Genomic DNA, 27,739 nt, shown 5'->3' with positions numbered 1-27,739 from the left:
GGGTGATGCCAGTGGGTAGGACACCTCACCTGACACTGGCATGGTTTCTCCCCGTACCGTGGCTACGGACGAGGGAGCGTCTTATTCTATGGTGGTGAGAAGGGAGGCTGAGGTTTTGAACCTGGAGCTTCCTTCTGTGGATGTCTGGCCTAACCTCCTGACCGAAGTGCTTCAGCCTGGGGCCTCCAGCTCGGAACCCCTTCTTCCCTTCAATGAAGCACTTACGGACGTCCTACTGGGGACCTGGTCCAAACCCATCACAGGGGCTCCTGTGAATAGAATGATTGCCCGCTGCCATAAGCCTGCGCCGAATGACCCAAATAACCTTACCCAACACCCTACACCTGAGATCCTTGTCATCCAGGTTTCTTCATCCTCTGACGCTGTTGAAGTAAGCCTCAGCAAGGCCTACTAGTGCAAGGGGTTCACCTTTCTCTGCACAAAGTCCTCAGACCATGTAGGAAGAAGTTGGCACAGAAACTGGAATAAAAGACAAAAGTTTATTAACCTCATGAGGTGGTACTACAGTTCAAACAGCACCCTAGGGTAATGTCTGAAGTAGCACACTGAACTGAGAGAGCATGGTCCTTTTATACCCACACAGAGGCTAAAAGGAGATGGTACAATTATGGAAACAAGACTTGTATACATGTAAGGTCATGTGGAAAATGCACAGTCGACAGGTAGGAGGAGCTAACAGTTTCCAAGGACTAACAGCTGCAGACCTTACTGAGCATGTGCGAAAGTAAGAGATGCTAAATATAACTTGTCACTAGGCAGATTTCAAGAGCAGTTAACAGAAAGGTAGGACAGAGCACATGGTGAGCACATGGCAGCATGTAGCAGAGAAAATGGCTGCCATGAATACAAAATGGATTCCGCAAAATGTTCACAATAATAACTAAATACAAGATGTCTTCTGCTAATGCTTAATCTGATCACTGCTAAATTACAACAACGCATTCCCTATCGCTCCCCCGGACAGGGAATCAAAGACTGTACAATTTAGGGAAGAAGAGGTGTAGGAAGTTTGCTCTACATAGACTATCTCAAAGTCAGAGATAGTGTGCACAGAGTCCAAGGGTTCCCCTTAGAGGTAGGATAGTGGCAAAATTAGATAATTCTAATGCTCTATTTTGTGGTAGTGTGGTCGAGCAGTAGGCTTATTAGAGGGTAGTGTTAAGCATTTGTTGTACACACACAGGCAATAAATGAGGAACACACACTCAAAGACTTAACTCCAGGCCAATAGTTTTTATATAGAAAAATATCTTTCCTTAATTTATTTTTAGAACCACAAGTTCAGGATTTGAAGTAAATACTTAAAATGCAAGGTACTCCACACAGGTAAGTTAGTAACTTTGAATTAGAGCAGTAACATACACAGTTTTAGTTAAAATGGCAATAAGCTAATTTAAAAGTGGACACATTGCAGAAATCAACAGTTCCTGGGGAGGTAAGTAATGGTTAGTTTTTCAGGTAAGTAAGACACTTAAAAGTTGGGCATAGGCAGCCCACCGTTGGGGTTTCAAGGCAGCCCCAAAGTTACCACACCAGCAGCACAGGGCCGGTCAGGTGCAGAGGTCAAAGAGGGGCCCAAAACACATAGGCACCTATGAAGAACAGGGGTGCTCTGGTTCCAGTCTGCCAGCAGTTAAGTACCCACGTCCTCGGAGGGCAGACCAGGGGGGTTTTGTAGAGCACTGGGGGGGCACAAGTAGGCACACAAAACTCACCCTCAGCGACACAGGGGCGACCGGGTGCAGTGTGCAAAGCAGGCGTCAGTTTTATGATAGAAATCAATGGAGGGACCTGGGGGTCACTCTAGCGGTGCAGGCAGGGCACAGGGGGGCTTCTCGGGCCAGCCACCAACTGGGCTAGGTAGAGGGTCGCCTGGTGGTCACTCCTGCACTGAGGTTCGTTTCCTTCTGGTCCTGGGGGCTGCAGGTGCAGTGCTTGGTCCAGCTGTCGGGTTCCTTGTTACAGGGAGTCGCGTTAGGGGAGCCTCTGGATTGTCTCTGCATGCGTCGCTGTAGGGTTCCGGGGGTTCGTCTCGGGCTACTCACGAGGTCGCAGTCGCCTGGGAGTCCTCCCTGTAGTGTTGGCTCTCTGGAGCTCAAGCTGGGGGTGTCAGGTGCAGAGGGTGAAGTTTCACGCTTCCGGCGGGAAGAGTGAGTTCTTTAAGAGTTGTTAGAAGGTTGCAAAATTGTTGCTGTAGGTGAACAGTGCAGCTTTCTCAGGAGTTTCATGGTCCTTCGGATTTCAGGGCAGTCCTCTGAGGCTTCAGAGGTCGCTGGTGCCTGTCGGATGCGTTGCTGTGCAGTTTTCTTTGAGTCAGGAGACAGACCAGTAGGGCTGGGGCCAAAGCAGTTGTTGTCTCTGTCGTCTCTGCAGGGCTTTCAGGTCAGCAGTCCTTCTTCTTGTTTCAGGTTGCAGGAATCTGATTTCCTAGGTTCTGGGGTGCCCCTAAATATTAAATTTAGGGGTGGGTTTAGGTCTAGGGGGCAGTGGCCAATGGCTACTGTCCTTGAGGGTGGCTACACCCTCTTTGTGCCTCCTCCCTGAGGGGAGGGGGGCACATCCCTAATCCTATTGGGGGAATCCTCCAATCTCAAGATGGAGGATTTCTAAAGGCAGGGGTCACCTCAGCTCAGGACACCTTAGGGGCTGTCCTGACTGGTGGGTGGCTCCTCCTTGTTTTTCTCATTATCTCCTCCAGCCTTGCCGCCAAAAGTGGGGGCAGTGGCCGGAGGGGCGGCCTTCTCCACTAGCTGGGATGCCCTGGGGTGCTGTAACAAAAGGCATGAGCCTTTGAGGCTCACCACCAGGTGTTACAGTTCCTGTAGGGGGAGGTGAGAAGCACCTCCACCCAGTAAAGGCTTCGTTCCTGGCCACAGAGTGACAAAGGCACTCTCCCCATGTGGCCAGCAACTTGTCTGTTTGTGGCAGGCTGGCAGAAACTGGTCAGCCTAGAACTAGGAGTCGCACTGGTATTCAGGGGGGCATCTCTAAGATGCCCTATGGGTGCATTTTACACTAAATTCCACACTGGCATCAGTGTGCATTTATTGTGCTGAGAAGTTTGATACCAGACTTCCCAGATTTCAGTGTGGCCATTATGGAACTGTGGAGTTCGTATTTGACAAACTCCCAGACCATATACTCTTTATGGCTACCCTGCACTTACAATGTCTAAGGTTTTGCTTAGACACTGTAGGGGCATAGTGCTCATGCACATATGCCCTCGCCTGTGGTATAGTGCATCCTGCCTTAGGGCTGTAAGGTCTGCTAGAGGGGTGACTTCTGTATGCCACAGGCAGTGTGAGGTTGGCATGGCACTCTGAGGGGAGTGCCATGTCGACTTAGTCATTTTCTCCCCACCAGCACACACAAGCTGTGAGGCAGTGTGCATGTGCTGACTGAGGGGTCCCCAGGGTGGCATAAGACATGCTGAAGCCCTTAGAGACCTTCCCTGTCATCAGGGCCCTTGGTACCAGGGGTACCAGTTACAAGGGACTTACCTGAGTGTCGGGGCTGTGCCAGTTGTGGAGACAAAGGTATAGTTTAGGGAAAGAACACTGGTGCTGGGGCCTGGTTAGCAGGGTCCCAGCACACTTTCAATCAAAACTTAGCATCCGCAAAGGCAAAAAGGTAGGGAGTAACCATGCCAAGGAGGCATTTCCTTACACATATATATATATATATATACATACATACATACATACATACATACACTCTTTACTTCACCCAAAAGACTCGATGCCCATGTGTAGGAAGTTGGCTCTGTATGTGCTATTTCAAAGTAAGGAATAGCATGCACAGAGTCCAAGGGTTCCCCTTAGAGGTAAAATAGTGGTAAAAATAGATAATACTAATGCTCTATTTTGTGGTAGTGTGGTCGAGCAGTAGGCTTATCCAAGGAGTAGTGTTAAGCATTTGTTGTACATACACATAGGCAATAAATGAGGTACACACACTCAGAGACAAATCCAGCCAATAGGTTTTTATATAGAAAAATATCTTTTCTTAGTTTATTTTAAGAACCACAGGTTCAAATTCTACATGTAATATCTCATTCGAAAGGTATTGCAGGTAAGTACTTTAGGAACTTCAAATCATCAAAATTGCATGTATACTTTTCAAGTTATTCACAAATAGCTGTTTTAAAAGTGGACACTTTGTGCAATTTTCACAGTTCCTAGGGGAGGTAAGTATTTGTTAGGTTAACCAGGTAAGTAAGACACTTACAGGGCTTAGTTCTTGGTCCAAGGTAGCCCACCGTTGGGGGTTCAGAGCAACCCCAAAGTCACCACACCAGCAGCTCAGGGCCGGTCAGGTGCAGAGTTCAAAGTGGTGCCCAAAACACATAGGCTAGAATGGAGAGAAGGGGGTGCCCCGGTTCCGGTCTGCTTGCAGGTAAGTACCCGCGTCTTCGGAGGGCAGACCAGGGGGGTTTTGTAGGGCACCGGGGGGGACACAAGCCCACACAGAAATTTCACCCTCAGCAGCGCGGGGGCGGCCGGGTGCAGTGTAGAAACAAGCGTCGGGTTTGTAATGGAAGTCAATGGGAGATCTAGGGATCTCTTCAGCGCTGCAGGCAGGCAAGGGGGGGGTTCCTCGGGGAAACCTCCACTTGGTCAAGGGAGAGGGACTCCTGGGGGTCACTTCTCCAGTGAAAGTCCGGTCCTTCAGGTCCTGGGGGCTGCGGGTGCAGGGTCTCTCCCAGGTGTCGGGACTTAGGATTCAAAGAGTCGCGGTCAGGGGAAGCCTCGGGATTCCCTCTGCAGGCGGCGCTGTGGGGGCTCAGGGGGGACAGGTTTTTGTACTCACAGTCTTAGAGTAGTCCTGGGGTCCCTCCTGAGGTGTTGGATCGCCACCAGCCGAGTCGGGGTCGCCGGGTGCAGTGTTGCAAGTCTCACGCTTCTTGCGGGGAGCTTGCAGGGTTCTTTAAAGCTGCTGGAAACAAAGTTGCAGCTTTTCTTGGAGCAGGTCCGCTGTCCTCGGGAGTTTCTTGTCTTTTCGAAGCAGGGGCAGTCCTCAGAGGATGTCGAGGTCGCTGGTCCCTTTGGAAGGCGTCGCTGGAGCAGGATCTTTGGAAGGCAGGAGACAGGCCGGTGAGTTTCTGGAGCCAAGGCAGTTGTCGTCTTCTGGTCTTCCTCTGCAGGGGTTTTCAGCTAGGCAGTCCTTCTTCTTGTAGTTGCAGGAATCTAATTTTCTAGGGTTCAGGGTAGCCCTTAAATACTAAATTTAAGGGCGTGTTTAGGTCTGGGGGGTTAGTAGCCAATGGCTACTAGCCCTGAGGGTGGGTACACCCTCTTTGTGCCTCCTCCCAAGGGGAGGGGGACACAATCCTAACCCTATTGGGGGAATCCTCCATCTGCAAGATGGAGGATTTCTAAAAGTCAGAGTCACCTCAGCTCAGGACACCTTAGGGGCTGTCCTGACTGGCCAGTGACTCCTCCTTGTTGCTTTCTTTGTTCCCTCCAGCCTTGCCGCCAAAAGTGGGGGCCGTGGCCGGAGGGGGCGGGCAACTCCACTAAGCTGGAGTGCCCTGCTGGGCTGTGACAAAGGGGTGAGCCTTTGAGGCTCACCGCCAGGTGTCACAGCTCCTGCCTGGGGGAGGTGTTAGCATCTCCACCCAGTGCAGGCTTTGTTACTGGCCTCAGAGTGACAAAGGCACTCTCCCCATGGGGCCAGCAACATGTCTCTGGTGTGGCAGGCTGCTGGAACTAGTCAGCCTACACAGACAGTCGGTTAAGTTTCAGGGGGCACCTCTAAGGTGCCCTCTGTGGTGTATTTTACAATAAAATGTACACTGGCATCAGTGTGCATTTATTGTGCTGAGAAGTTTGATACCAAACTTCCCAGTTTTCAGTGTAGCCATTATGGTGCTGTGGAGTTCGTGTTTGACAGACTCCCAGACCATATACTCTTATGGCTACCCTGCACTTACAATGTCTAAGGTTTTGTTTAGACACTGTAGGGGTACCATGCTCATGCACTGGTACCCTCACCTATGGTATAGTGCACCCTGCCTTAGGGCTGTAAGGCCTGCTAGAGGGGTGTCTTACCTATACTGCATAGGCAGTGAGAGGCTGGCATGGCACCCTGAGGGGAGTGCCATGTCGACTTACTCGTTTTGTCCTCACTAGCACACACAAGCTGACAAGCAGTGTGTCTGTGCTGAGTGAGAGGTCTCCAGGGTGGCATAAGACATGCTGCAGCCCTTAGAGACCTTCCTTGGCATCAGGGCCCTTGGTACTAGAAGTACCAGTTACAAGGGACTTATCTGGATGCCAGGGTCTGCCAATTGTGGATACAAAAGTACAGGTTAGGGAAAGAACACTGGTGCTGGGGCCTGGTTAGCAGGCCTCAGCACACTTTCAATTGTAAACATAGCATCAGCAAAGGCAAAAAGTCAGGGGGCAACCATGCCAAGGAGGCATTTCCTTACACAACCCCCCCCCCAAACGAAAGAGGATGAGACTAACCTTTCCCAAGAGAGTCTTCATTTTCTAAGTGGAAGAACCTGGAAAGGCCATCTGCATTGGCATGGGCAGTCCCAGGTCTGTGTTCCACTATAAAGTCCATTCCCTGTAGGGAGATGGACCACCTCAACAGTTTAGGATTTTCACCTTTCATTTGCACCAGCCATTTGAGAGGTCTGTGGTCAGTTTGAACTAGGAAGTGAGTCCCAAAGAGGTATGGTCTCAGCTTCTTCAGGGACCAAACCACAGCAAAGGCCTCCCTCTCAATGGCACTCCAACGCTGCTCCCTGGGGAGTAACCTCCTGCTAATGAAAGCAACAGGCTGGTCAAGGCCATCATCATTTGTTTGGGACAAAACTGCCCCTATCCCATGTTCAGAGGCATCAGTCTGCACAATGAACTGCTTAGAATAATCTGGAGCTTTTAGAACTGGTGCTGAGCACATTGCCTGTTTCAGGGTGTCAAAGGCCTGTTGGCATTCCACAGTCCAGTTCACTTTCTTGGGCATTTTCTTGGAGGTGAGTTCAGTGAGGGCTGTCACAATGGATCCATATCCCTTCACAAACCTCCTGTAATACCCAGTCAAGCCAAGGAATGCCCTGACTTGAGTCTGGGTTTTTGGAGCTACCCAGTCCAGAATAGTCTGGATCTTGGGTTGGAGTGGCTGAACTTGGCCTCCACCTACAAGGTGGCCCAAGTAAACCACAGTTCCCTGCCCTATCTGGCATTTGGATGCCTTGATAGAGAGGCCTGCAGATTGCAGAGCCTTCAAAACCTTCTTCAGGTGGACCAGGTGATCCTGCCAGGTGGAGCTAAAGACAGCAATATCATCAAGATAAGCTGTGCTAAAGGACTACAAGCCAGCAAGGACTTGATTCACCAACCTTTGGAAGGTGGCAGGGGCATTCTTTAAACCAAAGGGCATAACAGTAAACTGATAATGCCCATCAGGTGTGGAGAATGCTGTTTTCTCTTTTGCTCCAGGTGCCATTTTTATTTGCCAGTACCCTGCTGTCAAGTCAAAGGTACTTAAGAATTTGGCAGCACCTAATTTGTCTATGAGCTCATCAGCTCTTGGAATTGGATGAGCATCTGTCTTGGTGACAGAATTGAGCCCTCTGTAGTCCACACAAAACCTCATCTTTCTTTCCATCTTTGGTGTGAGGTTTGGGGACTAAGACCACTGGGCTAGCCCAGGGGCTGTCAGAGCGCTCAATTACTCCCAATTCCAGCATCTTGTGGACTTCCACCTTGATGCTTTCCTTAACATGGTCAGACTGTCTAAAGATTTTGTTTTTGACAGGCATGCTGTCTCCTGTGTCCACATCATGGGTACACAGGTGTGTCTGACCAGGGGTTAAGGAGAAGAGTTCAGGAAACTGTTGTAGGACTCTCCTACAATCAGCTTGCTGTTGGCCAGAGAGGGTGTCTGAGTAGATCACTCCATCTACTGTGCCATCTTTTGGGTCTGATGACAGAAGATCAGGGAGAGGTTCACTCTCTGCCTCCTGATCCTCATCTGTTACCATCAACAGATTCACATCAGCCCTGTCATGGAAGAGCTTAAGGCGGTTCACATGGATCACCCTCTTGGGGCTCCTGCTTGTGCCCAGGTCCACCAGGTAGGTGACCTGACTCTTCCTTTCTAGCACTGGGTAAGGGCCACTCCATTTGTCCTGGAGTGCCCTGGGAGCCACAGGCTCCAGAACCCAGACTTTCTGCCCTGGTTGGAACTCAACCAGTGCAGCCTTTTGGTCATACCAAAACTTCTGGAGCTGTTGGCTGGCCTCAAGGTTTTTGGTTGCCTTTTCCATGTACTCTGCCATTCTAGAGCGAAGGCCAAGTACATAGTCCACTATGTCCTGTTTAGGCTCATGGAGAGGTCTCTCCCAGCCTTCTTTAACAAGGGCAAGTGGTCCCCTTACAGGATGACCAAACAGAAGTTCAAAGGGTGAGAATCCTACTCCCTTCTGTGGCACCTCTCTGTAAGCGAAAAGCAGACATGGCAAGAGGACATCCCATCTCCTTTTGAGTTTTTCTGGGAGCCCCATGATCATGCCTTTTAATGTCTTGTTGAATCTCTCAACCAAGCCATTAGTTTGTGGATGGTATGGTGTAGTGAATTTATAAGTCACTCCACACTCATTCCACATGTGCTTTAGGTATGCTGACATGAAGTTGGTACCTCTGTCAGACACCACCTCCTTAGGGAAACCCACTCTGGTAAAGATACCAATGAGGGCCTTGGCTACTGCAGGGGCAGTAGCCGACCTAAGGGGAATAGCTTCAGGATACCTGGTAGCATGATCCACTACTACCAGGATATACATATTTCCTGAGGCTGTGGGAGGTTCTAGTGGACCAACTATGTCCACACCCACTCTTTCAAAGGGAACCCCCACCACTGGAAGTGGAATGAGGGGGGCCTTTGGATGCCCACCTGTCTTACCACTGGCTTGACAGGTGGGGCAGGAGAGGCAAAACTCCTTAACCATGTTGGACATATTGGGCCAGTAGAAGTGGTTGACTAACCTCTCCCACGTCTTGGTTTGTCCCAAATGTCCAGCAAGGGGAATGTCATGGGCCAATGTTAGGATGAACTTCCTGAACAGCTGAGGCACTACCACTCTCCTAGTGGCACCAGGTTTGGGGTCTCTGGCCTCAGTGTACAGGAGTCCATCTTCCCAATAGACCCTATGTGTTCCATTTTTCTTGCCTTTGGACTCTTCAGCAGCTTGCTGCCTAAGGCCTTCAAGAGAGGGACAGGTTTCTTGTCCCTTACACAGCTCCTCCCTTGAGGGTCCCCCTGGGCCTAAGAGCTCAACCTGGTAAGGTTCAAGCTCCAAAGGCTCAGTTCCCTCAGAGGGCAGAACTTCTTCCTGAGAAGAGAGGTTCCCTTTCTTTTGCTGTGTTGCAGTTGGTTTCCCAACTGACTTTCCTGTTCTCTTGGTAGGCTGGGCCATTCTTCCAGACTCCAGCTCTACTTGTTCACCCTGTGCCTTGCATTGTGCTCTTGTTTTCACACACACCAGTTCAGGGATACCCAGCATTGCTGCATGGGTTTTTAGTTCTACCTCAGCCCATGCTGAGGACTCCAGGTCATTTCCAAGCAGACAGTCCACTGGGATATTTGAGGAGACCACCACCTGTTTCAGGCCATTGACCCCTCCCCATTCTAAAGTAACCATTGCCATGGGATGTACTTTTCTCTGATTGTCAGCGTTGGTGACTGTGTAAGTTTTTCCAGTCAGGTATTGGCCAGGGGAAACCAGTTTCTCTGTCACCATGGTGACACTGGCACCTGTATCCCTCAGGCCCTCTATTCTAGTCCCATTAATTAAGAGTTGTTGTCTGTATTTTTGCATGTTAGGCGGCCAGACAGCTAGTGTGGCTAAATCCACCCCACCCTCAGAAACTAGAGTAGCTTCAGTGTGGACCCTGATTTGCTCTGGGCACACTGTTGATCCCACTTGGAGACTAGCCATACCAGTGTTACCTGGATGGGAGTTTGGAGTGGAACCTTTCTTGGGACAGGCCTTGTCTCCAGTTTGGTGTCCATGCTGTTTACAGCTATGACACCAGGCCTTTTTGGGATCAAAGTTTTTACCCTTGTACCCATTGTTTTGTGAAGAGGCTCTGGGCCCACCCTCCTGTGCAGGTTTTTGGGGGCCTGTAGAAGACTCTTTACTATTTTTAGTTTTGGTTGTCTCATCACCCTTCCCCTGGGGAGTCTTTGTGACCCCTTTCTTTTGGTCACCCCCTGTTGAAGTCTTGGACACCCTTGTCTTGACCCAATGGTCCGCCTTCTTTCCCAATTCTTGGGGAGAAATTGGTCCTAGGTCTACCAGATGCTGATGCAGTTTATCATTGAAACAATTACTCAATAGGTGTTCTTTCACAAATAAATTGTACAGCCCATCATAATTACTTACACCACTGCCTTGAATCCAACCATCTAGTGTTTTCACTGAGTAGTCAACAAAGTCAACCCAGGTCTGGCTCGAGGATTTTTGAGCCCCCCTGAACCTAATCCTGTACTCCTCAGTGGAGAATCCAAAGCCCTCAATCAGGGTACCCTTCATGAGGTCATAAGATTCTGCATCTTTTCCAGAGAGTGTGAGGAGTCTATCCCTACACTTTCCAGTGAACATTTCCCAAAGGAGAGCACCCCAGTGAGATCTGTTCACTTTTCTGGTTACACAAGCCCTCTCAAAAGCTGTGAACCATTTGGTGATGTCATCACCATCTTCATATTTTGTCACAATCCCTTTGGGGATTTTTAACATGTCAGGAGAATCTCTGACCCTATTTATATTGCTGCCACCATTGATGGGTCCTAGGCCCATCTCTTGTCTTTCCCTTTCTATGGCTAGGAGCTGTCTCTCTAAAGCCAATCTTTTGGCCATCCTGGCTAACAGGAGGTCATCTTCACTGAGAGCATCCTCAGTGATTTCAGAAATGTGGGACCCTCCTGTGAGGGACTCACTATTTCTGACTAACACAGTTGGAGACAGGACTTGAGGGGTCCTGTTCTCCCTATTTAGGACTGGAGGAGGGACATTGGCCTCCAAGTCACTAATTTCTTCCTCTGTGATGTCATCATCAGAGGGGTTGGCTTTTTCAAACTCTGCCAACAGCTCCTGGAGCTGAATTTTGGTAGGTCTGGAGCCAATGGTTATTTTTTTGATATTACAGAGAGACCTTAGCTCCCTCATCTTAAGATGGAGGTAAGGTGTGGTGTCGAGTTCCACCACATTCATCTCTGTATCAGACATTATTTTGCTAAAAGTTGGAAGACTTTTTAAAGAATCTAAAACTGTTTCTAGAATCTAATTTCAAACTTTTAACAAACTTTTTAAACTCTAAAAGACAATGCTAAACAGGGACTTAACACACAAGGCCCTAGCAGGACTTTTAAGAATTTAGAAAAATTTCAAATTGCAAAAATGAATTTCTAATGACAATTTTGGAATTTGTCGTGTGATCAGGTATTGGCTGAGTAGTCCAGCAAATGCAAAGTCTTGTACCCCACCGCTGATCCACCAATGTAGGAAGTTGGCTCTGTATGTGCTATTTCAAAGTAAGGAATAGCATGCACAGAGTCCAAGGGTTCCCCTTAGAGGTAAAATAGTGGTAAAAATAGATAATACTAATGCTCTATTTTGTGGTAGTGTGGTCGAGCAGTAGGCTTATCCAAGGAGTAGTGTTAAGCATTTGTTGTACATACACATAGGCAATAAATGAGGTACACACACTCAGAGACAAATCCAGCCAATAGGTTTTTATATAGAAAAATATATTTTCTTAGTTTATTTTAAGAACCACAGGTTCAAATTCTACATGTAATATCTCATTCGAATGGTATTGCAGGTAAGTACTTTAGGAACTTCAAATCATCAAAATTGCATGTATACTTTTCAAGTTATTCACAAATAGCTGTTTTAAAAGTGGACAATTTTCACAGTTCCTAGGGGAGGTAAGTATTTGTTAGGTTAACCAGGTAAGTAAGACACTTACAGGGCTTAGTTCTTGGTCCAAGGTAGCCCACCGTTGGGGGTTCAGAGCAACCCCAAAGTCACCACACCAGCAGCTCAGGGCCGGTCAGGTGCAGAGTTCAAAGTGGTGCCCAAAACACATAGGCTAGAATGGAGAGAAGGGGGTGCCCCGGTTCCGGTCTGCTTGCAGGTAAGTACCCGCGTCTTCGGAGGGCAGACCAGGGGGGTTTTGTAGGGCACCGGGGGGGACACAAGCCCACACAGAAATTTCACCCTCAGCAGCGCGGGGGCGGCCGGGTGCAGTGTAGAAACAAGCGTCGGGTTTGTAATGGAAGTCAATGGGAGATCTAGGGATCTCTTCAGCGCTGCAGGCAGGCAAGGGGGGGGTTCCTCGGGGAAACCTCCACTTGGTCAAGGGAGAGGGACTCCTGGGGGTCACTTCTCCAGTGAAAGTCCGGTCCTTCAGGTCCTGGGGGCTGCGGGTGCAGGGTCTCTCCCAGGTGTCGGGACTTAGGATTCAAAGAGTCGCGGTCAGGGGAAGCCTCGGGATTCCCTCTGCAGGCGGCGCTGTGGGGGCTCAGGGGGGACAGGTTTTTGTACTCAGTCTTAGAGTAGTCCTGGGGTCCCTCCTGAGGTGTTGGATCGCCACCAGCCGAGTCGGGGTCGCCGGGTGCAGTGTTGCAAGTCTCACGCTTCTTGCGGGGAGCTTGCAGGGTTCTTTAAAGCTGCTGGAAACAAAGTTGCAGCTTTTCTTGGAGCAGGTCCGCTGTCCTCGGGAGTTTCTTGTCTTTTCGAAGCAGGGGCAGTCCTCAGAGGATGTCGAGGTCGCTGGTCCCTTTGGAAGGCGTCGCTGGAGCAGGATCTTTGGAAGGCAGGAGACAGGCCGGTGAGTTTCTGGAGCCAAGGCAGTTGTCGTCTTCTGGTCTTCCTCTGCAGGGGTTTTCAGCTAGGCAGTCCTTCTTCTTGTAGTTGCAGGAATCTAATTTTCTAGGGTTCAGGGTAGCCCTTAAATACTAAATTTAAGGGCGTGTTTAGGTCTGGGGGGTTAGTAGCCAATGGCTACTAGCCCTGAGGGTGGGTACACCCTCTTTGTGCCTCCTCCCAAGGGGAGGGGGACACAATCCTAACCCTATTGGGGGAATCCTCCATCTGCAAGATGGAGGATTTCTAAAAGTCAGAGTCACCTCAGCTCAGGACACCTTAGGGGCTGTCCTGACTGGCCAGTGACTCCTCCTTGTTGCTTTCTTTGTTCCCTCCAGCCTTGCCGCCAAAAGTGGGGGCCGTGGCCGGAGGGGGCGGGCAACTCCACTAAGCTGGAGTGCCCTGCTGTGCTGTGACAAAGGGGTGAGCCTTTGAGGCTCACCGCCAGGTGTCACAGCTCCTGCCTGGGGGAGGTGTTAGCATCTCCACCCAGTGCAGGCTTTGTTACTGGCCTCAGAGTGACAAAGGCACTCTCCCCATGGGGCCAGCAACATGTCTCTGGTGTGGCAGGCTGCTGGAACTAGTCAGCCTACACAGACAGTCGGTTAAGTTTCAGGGGGCACCTCTAAGGTGCCCTCTGTGGTGTATTTTACAATAAAATGTACACTGGCATCAGTGTGCATTTATTGTGCTGAGAAGTTTGATACCAAACTTCCCAGTTTTCAGTGTAGCCATTATGGTGCTGTGGAGTTCGTGTTTGACAGACTCCCAGACCATATACTCTTATGGCTACCCTGCACTTACAATGTCTAAGGTTTTGTTTAGACACTGTAGGGGTACCATGCTCATGCACTGGTACCCTCACCTATGGTATAGTGCACCCTGCCTTAGGGCTGTAAGGCCTGCTAGAGGGGTGTCTTACCTATACTGCATAGGCAGTGAGAGGCTGGCATGGCACCCTGAGGGGAGTGCCATGTCGACTTACTCGTTTTGTCCTCACTAGCACACACAAGCTGACAAGCAGTGTGTCTGTGCTGAGTGAGAGGTCTCCAGGGTGGCATAAGACATGCTGCAGCCCTTAGAGACCTTCCTTGGCATCAGGGCCCTTGGTACTAGAAGTACCAGTTACAAGGGACTTATCTGGATGCCAGGGTCTGCCAATTGTGGATACAAAAGTACAGGTTAGGGAAAGAACACTGGTGCTGGGGCCTGGTTAGCAGGCCTCAGCACACTTTCAATTGTAAACATAGCATCAGCAAAGGCAAAAAGTCAGGGGGCAACCATGCCAAGGAGGCATTTCCTTACACCATGTGTACTATCACCGAGAGTAGGAGTTACTCTATCTCATGACTCGAAAATATTCTTTGAAGAAAAGCAACTTGTAACACTCTCAGCCCAACGCTAGATGGCGAACTTATGCAAAGCTTGTGAATCTACAGCACTAAATGTGAGAAAAAAGATGTCTACTGGGTAAGTAACATTTTCTTTTTCATATTTGTTAACATGGATACGGTATGGGGACATTCAAATCAAATTTCTGTAAGTCAAATAGTGTTTTGGCATGGATGGACAATAAAATAGCCTCACTGAACTAGCCCTTCGAAGACTTTGAGCCTAAGAAAATAATTATTACAATTGAATTGATTTGCCTTTCAAATTTGCTGTAGTCATACACTTGCTGTTGAGTAGTTACGTTTTGCCATTTTAAACTCAATTTCTCTCTTTTTGTTTTACAGCATCATTGTAGACAGTGTGGAAATATTTTTTGTGCTGAATGTTCAGCAAAGAATGCCTTAATACCTTCCTCCAAGAAACCCGTCCGTGTTTGCAACTCGTGTTTTCAGGACTTGCAAGGATAAAATGGTTGTGTGATACAACATCTAGAAATAACACTATCTCTAAAGTATATATACTGTTGCACTTCGTACAACTCACAAACTACTGTTCCATGTGGACAATGATTGTACTATTTGTCAAAAACGAGTATCTTTTCAAATGCTTTATTAATACGAAGTAAAACTATTGTATTTTTGTGAGACATAGGCTGCAGTGACACCCAAGTTGCGAAATGCCTGTGTGCGCCTGAAAGCGCCTTTACTTTCCGTTAGCTTTGGACTGCCTATTTGTCTTTACGTAGTACGGCTAGCAAAGTCATACTAATGTATGTTTACTACTCATTAACTACACTGACATTATTGCAACATAGGACGCTTCTTTTGGAAAAACGGGGCATACATATCTAAATATATTTTTGTTTTAGGAAAGCATTTAAATATATCATGTTTTAAGAACTTTTACGTTCTCAGCAAAAAAAAAAAAAATTATGCATATCATGCAACTTTTACAAGACCAAATAGCCTGATCATCTTTGATTGTCTTTTCCATCATGCACTTTAATCTGCAGTACATTTAATAATAACGTGAGGCCTCACACTTACTTGTGAAGGTAGATTTGCCACTTAAAGCTACAGGCCAGTCTGTACCTCCTCAAATTTAGAGACCACTCTTTCTATCATTGGGTAGTTGTATAATAATAAATATGGCACTAACCTCCACAGGGAACACTCTGCATGTAGCGTAAAGCTCTGTTCACTCCTGTGTGATAATGAAGGATATTGAATGCTTATTTTAGGTGTCGATTTCCTTCAAATACAGCACTAGTTGGAGTGTAAAACATTGGGCTGCAAATGACTAGTCAGATACACCTACGTCCAGTCCCCTTTCCTTGAAACTAATTTAATGTATGGTACCACAGGTTCCTGTGGGATGGAGTATATGTTGCTCTAAGAAAATAATAGTTAATATTGAAGCCTGAGTGCAAACTTGGCTCTCTCCATTTCACACCCGCATGAGCCTCAATAACCAAGTTTCTCCTCTAGAGTAAAGGCAAATTATTTTTGTACCTAAAAATGTTTTTCTCTAGCTTGAAAAGTTTTCCGGTGTGGTTGTGTTAAAATATATGATTTCATTTTCACTGGCTTGCTTGCACAGTTCCATGAACTCCTCTACAAGGTACTGATCACTATTTTCGAGGAAAGTTATAGACAAGACTTTAGTTTAGGAGTCCCCTCTGTTTCTTGGCACCGTAGTCATGCTGATTCTTTCAGTGCAGGTATTGAAGAATCAAATTCACTGAAGTGCATATTGCTATAGCTTTTAGACAACTTTAACATGAGGAAGCAGTATGAGCACAAGGTAAGTATGTCTTTTTTTTTTTTTTTTTTACGCCACCTTAAATGTATAAATTGTTCTTGCTACAGGTCATCCCAATCGGCTGACCATGTAGACAGCACCATTCCAACAATACCATAAATCCAACAAGTGTGCTCAACCAGTCTTAGACTGGGTTCTCGTTAGGTGCAGCTACCACCTGAAGACAATGGACTCTCAAGAGCATACTGTTCAAACACGGGAAACTCTCAGGTGTCTTCACCTCTCCGATCTGCCTGCACATGCTGCAGGGGGCCAGGGAAGCCCGGTAGTTGATAATCTTCCCTGTTGCCCTTATAGTCTAATCTAATTTCACTCAGTCCTGATTACGAGCACTGTCCACTCGAACGGACAAAGCATCATGCGCCTTCCGAAACTGCAGCATTGTCTCCAGAGCAGTCAGACAGATGCTAAATCAAGCTTGGAGTGCTCTGGCATGGGATACTTGTGGTCGCCCGAATAAAAGTAGGGCAGACCAACATTTCCACTGGCTTATAGTGGTTTCTTCCTTGGTGCAGCATCCTCCTTGTTGAAAGGACCCTATTGCTCAGGAAAGCGAACTCCTCTCAGGAGGCTTTGGCTTGGAACCAGCAGATGGCCCAGTATTCTGGCTTCAGTTTGCTTCCTTCCTTGGCAGAGTTACACATTTCTAAATCTCTCACCCTGATGTGTAGCCTCCTACTTAGACATACGTCTGTTTGCTGCATGTCCATGCAGGTTCTCACCTGTATAGGAAATTGAGTAGGAGAGTTGCTACATTTTTAACATGCTTTGTTGAGTTTGCGCAATGCTCAGATCTATAGAAATACAGTTGGAGGCAAATTAAAAAAAAAGGCCTCCTTGTGCGTGTTGCTTCGCCTTAACGGTAGCACAAACTGAAATCCAGAGATTTTTAAACAAAACTGCTAAACAATGAAAAGGTGAGAATGTGGGAGAAGTCATGTTCACTGTATACAGTGATGTTAATGGAAAGCTTCATTTTTATAGGTGTCTCTGAAAGTGTACGGGTGGAAGTAGAGAAGTTCAGCTATATTTGCAAGCACCATAACTTTTCCACAAGTTAGATTGAAGGCCCCGGAGGATCTCTGCATAGTCGCATACTGTTAGGTGGGACAAAACAAGAAAAGATGGCACATGGACTTAATATAATGACAACATGGGCCTCATGTCAACTCTGAGTTTCAGGTAACAAAGATTTCATAAAGCCTTGTGGTGGTAGCCATTAGCCTACAGTGACAGCCTCTAGAGACCGTGCCAGCTAGAAGCTGTTACAAGATACTATATCTGAATATTTTTAAACACGTTCATGATCATAAAAGAGGCTGGTCTTTGCGGCTACAAGAAGATGCAAACGACAACTCCGCCTCCCTTTTAAATGCCCTTCAACATCCTAAATAATCCATGCATGCATTATCTGAGAAAGGAAATGAAACTGTCTGCCAATCTTTCCTAACTGTCCGTGCACAAAATGTTAGCAGGTTTCTGTGCCAGATCTGCAGCAGGAGGAGCTCCTGGGTTGGCCACTTCCTCTTGCAGCGAGTTTCTGTAGGGTAGAGGGCAGATGCTGAAGCAACAGGCTACACAACAGCCCACTTCGACCCAGGTAAAGAGACCGAGCTAAGCAGAACCCCATGCAGCTGGTGGAGAGCTGAGGCTCTTGCTAAACATGCCAGACAAGGAAGAAGCACTGTAGGCATAAACACCTTTAAATTGGGCAGAAAAAAGCAGGCTTATCTGTGGTGCATCGCTATATATTGGAAACCAGCAAAGTTGCCTCACAAAGAGCAGTGCACAGCAATTCTGCCAGCTTTTAAGAAGGGGTTTGAGGGTGAACAACATACACTCAAAGGAGAATGGTTTTGCTGTCTGGCATCAAGCCACCTGGCCAGATAGGAATAGAAGGGTGGGGTTGCTGTCACCCCACCTCATAAATCGGAGATGTGCTTCCCGCAGGAAGCAAGTCACCCTGCCAAGATACTTGAGTCCGTCTGAGCGACTTCCTGAAAAGGTCAGTGATTTATTGTTCACAATTTCCACTCTGAAGGCTCCCATGATGTGTTTGAGGAAGAGAGTCTTAGGTACTGACCATTCATGGCAATCATTCTATGGCGCCTATCCTCCTACACAAGAGATTAAGCAAAGTCTAAACACAGGAGATGTCTCAGCAGCAAAGCAAAATAGAGAAATCTACATAGAGCATTGGACATCGGTCTAGTTGACATTTTAGCTGCGATTCTGCACACAACAATAACACAATCTAGCGTATTAATAGTATAGTAATTTTGTATAGGTGTTTGTGGTTATGATGCAACACCGTGGCCTACAAAAAATGCAGGCAAGGGCAAAAGAAGCAACCTGGTGCATATCACCATACAGCTACATGTACGACCTTGTTGAAGCTAACGGTGACACCCACTCGTAAGTTAAAAACATTAGGGCATCTGATTGAATGCTCCGGCATCTGCCAACTATGGAGCAATGTCAATAGTGGTCTGGGGCCTCGAGAACAGCATAGATACAATATAGACAGTTTTTTGAAAAATTGTTTAAAATATGGTTCGTACCTCAAAACGTGCTTGAATGCTTTGTTGTAGAGTTCTCACAGAACAATTGTAAGGAAACCTCCAAGGGGGCTTACCACTCACCTCCTGAATTCTGAATCCCTAGGACAGAAATGTGATCCTTTGGAAAGTAAGAAAAGCCCAGTCTCCAAAACAACAAAACTCCTGTTACCAGATTATATGCTATAGGTAGTAGTAAGCCATTTGTTTGAGTCTGAACAGAGAGTTGTGGAGCTAGCAAATATTGTTGTAGACTGCTAAATGGACAGCAAGCTGCCGAACTGTACATAAGACTCCTTACCCCGTCAATAGGGAGTAAGATCCAGAAAAACTTTAGGGAACTAGAAATGGGTGCCTGGGTTTTTTTAAGGGGTGACATGCTTCAAAACAAAAGTTTGAGGTGGAGAGAGTTCAACAAAACAGAGATTATAGAATGGGTTTTTGCTAAGGTAAGGCAACTAGCCGACAGGACAGCGGGTGCTTAGATTACGTTTACTAGGCTTGTGAGGCTGGGTGAGAATGCAGGGAGGTTGCGATCTGCTTAAGTATTACGCAACATAAAGCGGATGATGGACAAAGTGAAGCTGGGGTTTTGCATAGGCTGGATGTGATGCTTCTACAAGAAATGCAGTTGATAGGAAGGAAATTATTTTTCTATGGACTCAGTACTTCAGAAAAGATGTTCACCAATTCTCATAAATCAGGCATAGGTAGCTCTGATGGAATGTTATGGCACTTCTTTCATGAGGCAGGGGTTCAGATGAATTTTGTTCGCACCTTTGAGGGTAGAGCAAAATCACACATTTAATGCGGTTTTTATCAGTTGTACGACAGGATTTGGGCTCCCCTTTCCACCCGCTCTTCTTTATTTTATGAACAGCCACTCATCCTTGGCTTATTAGCAGGGGTCTAGAAGCTCCTGCAGCTTGGTGCAATGTAGTGGATTCACAAGTTGGTATGTGACCCCATTTCTGGTATCCCTTGCCACTTGATGTCTGTATCACAATCTTGAGCTTCTGTTTCTTAGGTTAAACTCTTTATTTTCAATGTGATATACATACTATTGCCAATAACAAACTTGTCAATCAGTCAGGATTTATAAAGCGCAGCAAATCACTCATGAGGGTCTGAAGTTCTGGCCGGCAAGAAGAGAAAAAGTAAACTACTCCAACATCAGCTAAATACTATCCCTGACTCCATTATAGATCTAAGACAAGCTAAGTCAGAATCAGACGTCCAAAGAGAGACAAGGTGAAGGTTCAAAAGCGCTTCACTGATTTAGTATCGCTCTGTGGGTGCTGGGGAGTTGAGAAGTTTCTGACGGTATAAGGTGTGTAATCCTAAATTATTTGAGAAATGTAAGCTCTTTCAGGTCGCACGCTAAATTATTTAAAATAGTAGACCAGTCCGTGTCAAATACCTTGACCCTTATTTTCAACAGAATATGTTATCTTTTCAATGCCTATTGTGTCCCACAGCTCCATATTTTCCACTCCTGGGCTCGCTTTTATTTGCCTAAGCTGCCAAAATTAGCTGAAGAGCAGTGAGGATGGTCAACGTTGTCTGTTTTTCTACACTAGATTTTGGAGAATGCTCCCCCTTGAAAGGCAGGGTCAGTAACATTGTTACTATATGATGTGGGATCTGAACCTTGAACAGCACCTCAAAAGTCTTTCAGCTTTGGGCACTACCACAGTAATGTACTAATAATTCCATAGCTCCACATCCCCTCTAGCAAGTCATTTGTTTAGTCGGGTTCCATTTGCAAATCCTTTCTAGGTTGTAGTACTGGTATATGTGATTCTTGTGCTTTGGATCCCTACTAGGTACATCCGGCATATTTTGTCATGGACCTGTTCCCATTGGCTGCCAGAGAGCTCCCTTCTAGCATCCTCTCACCTCTCTCCTGTCCCAATGCTTTGTCTTTTGACAGTGCAGCAAGTATTACTATTGCTGCCTGTCAGTTGACCTATCTTTCCTCCTTTATTCAAAGCAGTGAGGTCGCTGGATGCAAGACCCAGTACTGCACTTGCAGTAGGGGCAGCGCTCCAATTAAAAAAAGTATTTTACGTCCTCCCATGTCCTGAAGGAGGGTCCCTTTGGCCCAGATCTTCTTATCCCTGTAGGTGAGCACCTGGCTCAGTGCAAAAGACCTCAGATGCCTACCTTTTTAACTGGGATCCTTTCTGGCTGACGGACTCTGTTATTTAAAGGTCATATTGTGGATCCTGAATATTGCACCCATTTGTTTTTACAAAAGTCATGGCAGCCGTTGTTTCATGGGAAGGGGCACATAACCTGTATCCCCTCCATTGAATCGTAAAATCTCCCTTTCTGCTGGCAACGCCCAATTTTTTCATTGTTGTGAATATTTTATTATCCATTTTTGGGATTTTCATTTGTTGGGGATGCTTTGGACACTGCTTGAGCAAGATGCTCTCGAAAAAAAACTCTAATCTTTGAGGGGGAAAAATGTATCATGAGCTGCAGCAGTTTGTATACATGGTGCATTTACTGAATAAGATGCGATTCTTCAAGGCAAGCATGAACTCGTGTGCGGTTATTGCGGTAACTCTCTCCCTCAGTCGGCTGGACTCTTATCAGCTGACTAATTTTAACCTTCTATTTTAGTTTCAGCTTGACGTTGTTCGACAGAAAATATTTGTCTCACTCTTGAGGCCCTGTTTTTAAAATAGGAATGTATAAGAGGTGCTAACCGTCAATAACGCACTGTAGGATCCGTAGTGTTCTACTCCCTTTGTTGTCCAGTACATTTTCTCACTTACAATTGTGAAAAAAGGACCTCCTTTCTGGTCCTTACCTGCTGTCCTATCAGTCACTTAGTGTCTCTTCTCCAGTTGCAGCGTCACCCTGTTTAATGACCAGAGTGGTTAACCCGCATGAGCTTCCAGCATCCCTAATATACTCTCTCTTACCTTTTGGGCAATACGCGGAAAGTGCTTATCCAGGCTCTAAAGGAGTCCTTATGCAATCCCACTAGGTTAATAATTCCTTGGTAACATCCTAACCGACGAGAGGATATCAACCACTTTTGCACCCCTCAAAATTGCTCTGACTAATCCCATAGTCAAACGGAAAATATGTATCGGCCACTCTGAGCCAACATCCATTCACCACATCTGCTTGAAGTTTAGGCTGCATAGCAGAGCTTTCCTCATTACACAGCTCCTGTTGATGGAAGATGTGGGCCTACGCTCCATACTGCTTAAGTGCTGCGTTAATAACTCCATGGGGTGCAATCAGCGGTGTCACAGATCCCCAATAAAACATTGAAATCGTCTCTCATTATTGACAATTCCCCAGTGATGTCGTATAACAAAGTTTCAGTACATGACATATTCGAGATTCTTCTTGTGGTCCCTCGAACATCTAAGGCCAACCCAACTTCTGATTTCAATATTTTTGACCTGAAAGTATTTTGACCATACCACAACCAGTGAAATAGGCCTTGCCGTTTTTTCATTTCTGTGTTGCCGAAAGTTTCATTAAAGTTTTATGGCAATTACAATCTGTATACATTAATTAACTCCAAATTCTTTATTATGCAAATAGTATTCTCATCATCGGGATATCAGCACTTTGAGGTTTTATTTGAGTCACAAATAAATATGTCCGAGTTTAAGGTAGACCTTGATGCATATGATGGCTCATGCCCTGGCAAGCAAGCTTAAAGGCCTCGTTTCCACACTAGGTTGTTCCTTGCATTTTGAAACTCAGTTTTGTGCCCTCCCTTGTGTGCCAAAAATGCATTCGTTATCTGTTTGGTTAGAACCAAGGCATCTTCTGAGTCACTTCAATGGCACTTTTCAGATGGTATCATGCACAGATCTTAGCACAAGGTTGTATGCCTGTCTCGAGCAAACGGTATTAAATACTGTTTTTGGTAGCCCCTTTACCACCCTAACTATCTGGCTTAGTTGGCTAGAAATGTTTTTGTGAGCTTGAGGAAATGGTGCGCCATGTGAGTATGTACAGGTTACTCACTGTGGTGATTATTACGTTTTCAGTCCCTGCTTCCAGTCTTTCGTTACAAGCCACCCACAAAGATTTTTTTTTAACCAATGGCAGTGAAAGGCACTGCGACAAAGGCTAATAACGAGTGTAGTTGGTGGGAATCTCGGCTGAGGTGTTTTTACACCACCTTTAACGATAACCATTTTGCGCTGGAGACTAAGTTCCATTACTCTGAATGAAGGACAAATAAATGCTAAACTGCATGAGGTATTACTTTGGCTAACTCCCACTTTTTATTTATCCCCATAGCTTATATTTTCTAATCTATTTTACACTCCCCCCCCCCCCCAGGTTGTAATTCGGTGTTTGTGTTGTCAGTGTAATCCTTACATTCATGTAAAATAGCCCTACATCTCCTGCGACTCCACCCTGTTGATTTACTTACATAATGGTGTTTGTAGTCCTTATCATGGCTGGTGCAAAGATTTTACTGCCCCTTGGGCCACACTTGCACCTACTTCTGTGGCTACTCTAATAACCTGTTTGCTAGTGGCAAGCTTGTTGGTCGACTAGCGTTGCCTCCTTCTGCGACTGGCCCTCGTCATCCCAGTCAAGAGTGGCTCAGTAATATATAAGGCCATGTGGCTCATCGCTAGCAGATTCAAGTGACGCACGGTTATTTCCAGGCAAACAAAGTCTAGAGTAAATCAGAAAGCAAGCTCCAATTTTCAGCGTTATTCGCTTCCTGTTGGTTGACTTTGTCCTTACACTGGCCTTACAATCCTAGGCTTCCTCAGTAATGCGAGTATTCCTACAAGAGTAGAAGTATTTTCTTGGTCTGGTAACAATAACAGTGCTCACATCAAGCCTCGCCCTGCCTGTACTATTTCGTGATTTTTTACCTTGCACCCATGTGCCAATAAATTTCAGGGAACCTGAACGTCTTTTTTTTAACATAGTGTCTGTGTGTCGCCATTAAGCATTCATACAGAGTAAACTTGATGCATTGCACCACTCCCCCAGACCTGCTCTGTTTTAACAAACATATTGCAGCCAACTGCAGATCACTTTTGAATTTTTTTTACTCCAAACAGTGATAACGTAACCTGAAATGCACATGAAGATAATCTGCTCTCTTCAGTGTCTGCGGAATTTAACCCCAGTGCTTGCCAAGGAGGCCACAAATCAGAAGTCGTGCCACTAGGCCTGTATGTTGCTGCACCATATCTCTGCCAGGGACAAGATAATCAGTACTCTTGTATGGGTCATGTATGTGCCAAGCCATTAATGCCTCTCACTGGCCAAAACCTCCAACTGCTCCAGGTCCTCGGTTTGCAGGAAGAGGGCTGTTTCAGACCTCTCTTCTGGCCAGCCCCAAACCAAACATCACCTGCTGGAGGCAGCAGAATCACACAAACCATCAGTGGGTGAGTCAGTCTAGTCCGGAAGAACGCCCGGTATAATTCATGATACCTCAGTTCTTCCTTAGTGTCTTCCCTCCCACCTTCCAGTTCTTCTCCACGAGCTGCTCTCATCAAAAAGTGGAAATGTTTTGTGGTTTACACTCTCATTCCATACCTATCATGGTGTATTTTGAATTACCAGACCAAATGTTATATCTTAATTATGTCACCCCAGTATATTAAAATATGCAATTGCTTTGTCCCACATGTTAAGTTCTGCACATTAACACCTGGGTGAGATATTGTTTCACAATTATGAACTGGAGATGCAGATCCATGCTTTATGTAAATGGGCACAAGCTTTGTATTGCACCACTGCCGAGTAATATTGCACAGGTGCCTCCCCATCAGTGTGCATTGGTACAGGGCAGTATTACGTCTGATTTGAACTGACACCTGTACACGCACACTTCTACAGAAGTGCATTTTGACATGGGGCGACAGTGGTTGTTGGTGCACGTCTCACTGCCAGATTGCCCCAACCAGTGGAGAATTGCTGTTTAAACTGATGTTGAAGTCCGTGTCTGATTACCGAGCCGAGGCACATGGAGGATGTACGACAGAAACATTTGGGTAACGTTTCTGTTTACACAACATAAAGTTAATGTTACTGTAAACGAGGGTTTCATTGTGAGCATGTCTTAACTCTGAAAAGCTGTTTGCCTTTAACTGAGCATCTCCCAAAACAAGTGTAATGAGTGTTACCCAGAAGGCTTCCAACTCCCGGCATCTGACATAGAGGCAACTTTACTACAAAGATGGTTGTTCTAGATGATTCGGCAGCACACATGGAGCTACCAGGCCACCCTATGCCACAGTTTGTCCATATTTATAGAGTGATGCACAAACCGTGCGGTGGCAAAACCTTATGTTTTTGTTTGTTATGCGCCCTCTTTTTAGTCTCAATATTGCAGTGTTAATATACATAAAGGGCACGACCGATACAACACGTGTTTTCTTGTGAAGCTCATGTTCATTTTGGGTGCACTTGATATAGCATGTGATGATGTGGTCTTAGGAAACACATTATTTGTACAGCACATCCTTCTGAGTAAACAGTGCCAACTTCGCTGAATGCAGCATCCTTTAGTGGGATTTTTGAAAATGTGTTTTATTTGACAAAGTGATCTAATCGGGGGTTAGAGATCTGTCATGAATGCGACAATGTTTGGGTTTACGCTTTCAAAGTCCCGGCAAACCCGGCATTGCATTGGACTGATTTGTAAAGTAGCTTTGTAAGATTGTGTTCAGTGGCCTTGTATTGACTGAAAATGTATTTGTCATTTTAATACAATTGAACTTAAAGTTCTGTTGTCTCTACATTTTTTTTCTCCTCATCTTTGCAAATGTTGTATTCTACTGCTGCAAATATTAATTTGAAGAAGTACAACATAAACTTTCCATCTCATCTGCAATGATGAAACCAGCCTTTAGAAAAACCCTGCTGTCTGACACACCTGCACATATTGAATCAACCCCCATCATGCACAGCCCTGTCTGGCGTTGTGGCTAAGTCCATTGCTTACTCATTTCATTACATACATATGGTTAAAAGGCTCTTTTTTTTATTAAAGTGGTGTGCACGTTAAGTTTCAGTCTCAAAATCTCAGCTGTAAAGTCAAGGTCTGATAAACGCATCCCCCGAAGCTATTCTTAATATACGAAAGCCAAACCAATCATTACCCACAAAGAGAAAGCATCCAAAAGAAATCTTAAATAGGGCTTAACTATCTAGGCAAATTGTTTTAGTAGGTTAATCTATAGTTTTATTGGCAGCTTCATCAGGGTTTCCAACAGTGCCATGTCGGCTCGTAGATAATTAGACATATACAGCTTATTGTATGGAGTGACAACTTGAAGTATGATCTCTAGTTGACAACGAGCAAGTAAGGCAACCAGTTGTTCGTGCCATTCTCCCTTTCTTTGTACTTAACCCATAAGCTGATCAACAAATGTGTGCTATATGTTTCTCTTGTATGGAAAATGACAACTGTGTTTTTTTATTCTTGGACTTGTTCTCCATTCCTTTCATCTCCCAAGCGCGTGCCACTTGATTTGGAGATGGCTGGTACGAGTCATAGAACTTGTCAGTTGGACTGTTCTAAAACACCCAAAGAGTTAGATTATACTTTAGCCAAACCCCTTTACTCGAAGAACAAGCTTTGCACTTGTAGGGGTAAAATTGGATTTATATGTGTTTTTCCCTGAAGTATAGCCTTTCCTGAAAGGGTAGTGCATCACACTGAAATGTGTATTATAGTCTATAACTACTACAAATAGTGTTGCGTCTAGGAAAGACATGTTCTCCTAGATTCCAGTTACTGCGCCAGGGATTGAATGTGGCCAGCTTAAGACCTCCAAATACATGAATCACAAATTACCCAAGAAGTCAGAGCGTAGAAATATAAATCTTGTACTAGGCATTTCCTTCCCTAAATGCCATAACTTATACTCAGTCCTCTATGGCTTACACAACCACCTCACATATTTCAAGTTAAGCCAAGGTTCCCAACTTGAGTGTGAATCGCCACTCCTGGTGTAAGATACAGCGAACATATTATAATTTCAAATTTTTAATAGAACCCGAGTACCTATTTCCTGAGTCCACAATTGTTTAAGCATATTACCTCTTAATGTTAACCTAAGATCTCTATGGTCTTTCATAGATTTTGGACCTTTGCCACCGTCTGTCCATTTTTGGGTAGCCTTTTAGAAATTGATTTCACACTGGTGCAGTGGCTGAAGTCTGCAAAACTTCGCATTTTACCAGATTTCACAAAAACAGGCATCTCTTCATGTAAATACTTAATTTTGGATTCCATCCTCATTTTTTGCTAGAATATCATTATTTTTTTAACTAGAACTTGGTTCTATAATTGAGTTTTCCTGTTGGGGATACCCTTGTTCTCCTCTTCACATCCACCTAAAAGCATCTCTCCCAAGATCCGACAGACTATTTTACATTGTTTAATGACAAAAGAAAACCTCATCAAACTTCTAGATTAATTTAGGGTTTGTACAGAGTTTATAGAGGAACCTTTTCCAATGCAGTTGTCCAGTTTATTCTTCTGCTGTCTCCTCGCTGTTGGTTCCGGGTATTCCAGAAAGAGCAGGACAAAAAACGATGCTGATAAGAAGTCCTCATTATAAGTTTCAATTCATCTCAACAATATTTATAGAATCTATTCTGTCCAGGGCTTTTCATTTGAACTCTCATGAAATTTGAATCTTTTTAAATATGTTTTGCGAAAGGGCAGGAAACAAATACTCGGTCTCCTTTCTGGTTATGGAAACTTCTGTAGGGAACATTACCTTGAGGAATGTAAATATTTTCCATTCTAAGCTACACATTTAAAGCGTAATTGTAGCTGCATACAAGAAACCTAATTATACACCATTTGTATCCCAGAAGGATTCCACTTTAGTTGAATGTTCTGTCTTCAAGATGATTAAAAGCCCTGCTTCTTCTGTGTCTTTAGTTCTGTATAAGGAATCCCAATTCGAACAAATCTAAGTCCTGAATACCCGAGGTCAGCCGAAATGATAGTTGCAAGCCAGTCAATGCTGAAGTAATTGTATCTGGATATTATATGTTTAAGGTGATATAATCTGAATTTGTTCCACCT

General features: G+C 45.6%; 1 protein-coding gene across 1 annotated transcript in view; it reads left to right on the top strand.

Moving 5' to 3' along the window:
* EEA1 (early endosome antigen 1) overlaps positions 1–15,211 on the top strand; it is a 497,109-nt gene extending 481,898 nt beyond the window's left edge. The window contains exon 29 of the mRNA XM_069228969.1: positions 14,641–15,211. Within this exon, the coding sequence (XP_069085070.1) occupies positions 14,641–14,763 (123 nt within the window). The 3' untranslated portion in view covers positions 14,764–15,211. The remainder of the gene's footprint in view (positions 1–14,640) is intronic.
* The last annotated feature ends 12,528 nt before the right edge of the window (positions 15,212–27,739 follow it).

Source organism: Pleurodeles waltl, chromosome 4_1, assembly GCF_031143425.1.
Source record: "Pleurodeles waltl isolate 20211129_DDA chromosome 4_1, aPleWal1.hap1.20221129, whole genome shotgun sequence".
NCBI lineage: Eukaryota > Metazoa > Chordata > Amphibia > Caudata > Salamandridae > Pleurodeles > Pleurodeles waltl.
This window is presented reverse-complemented; position numbering and strand designations above follow the sequence as displayed.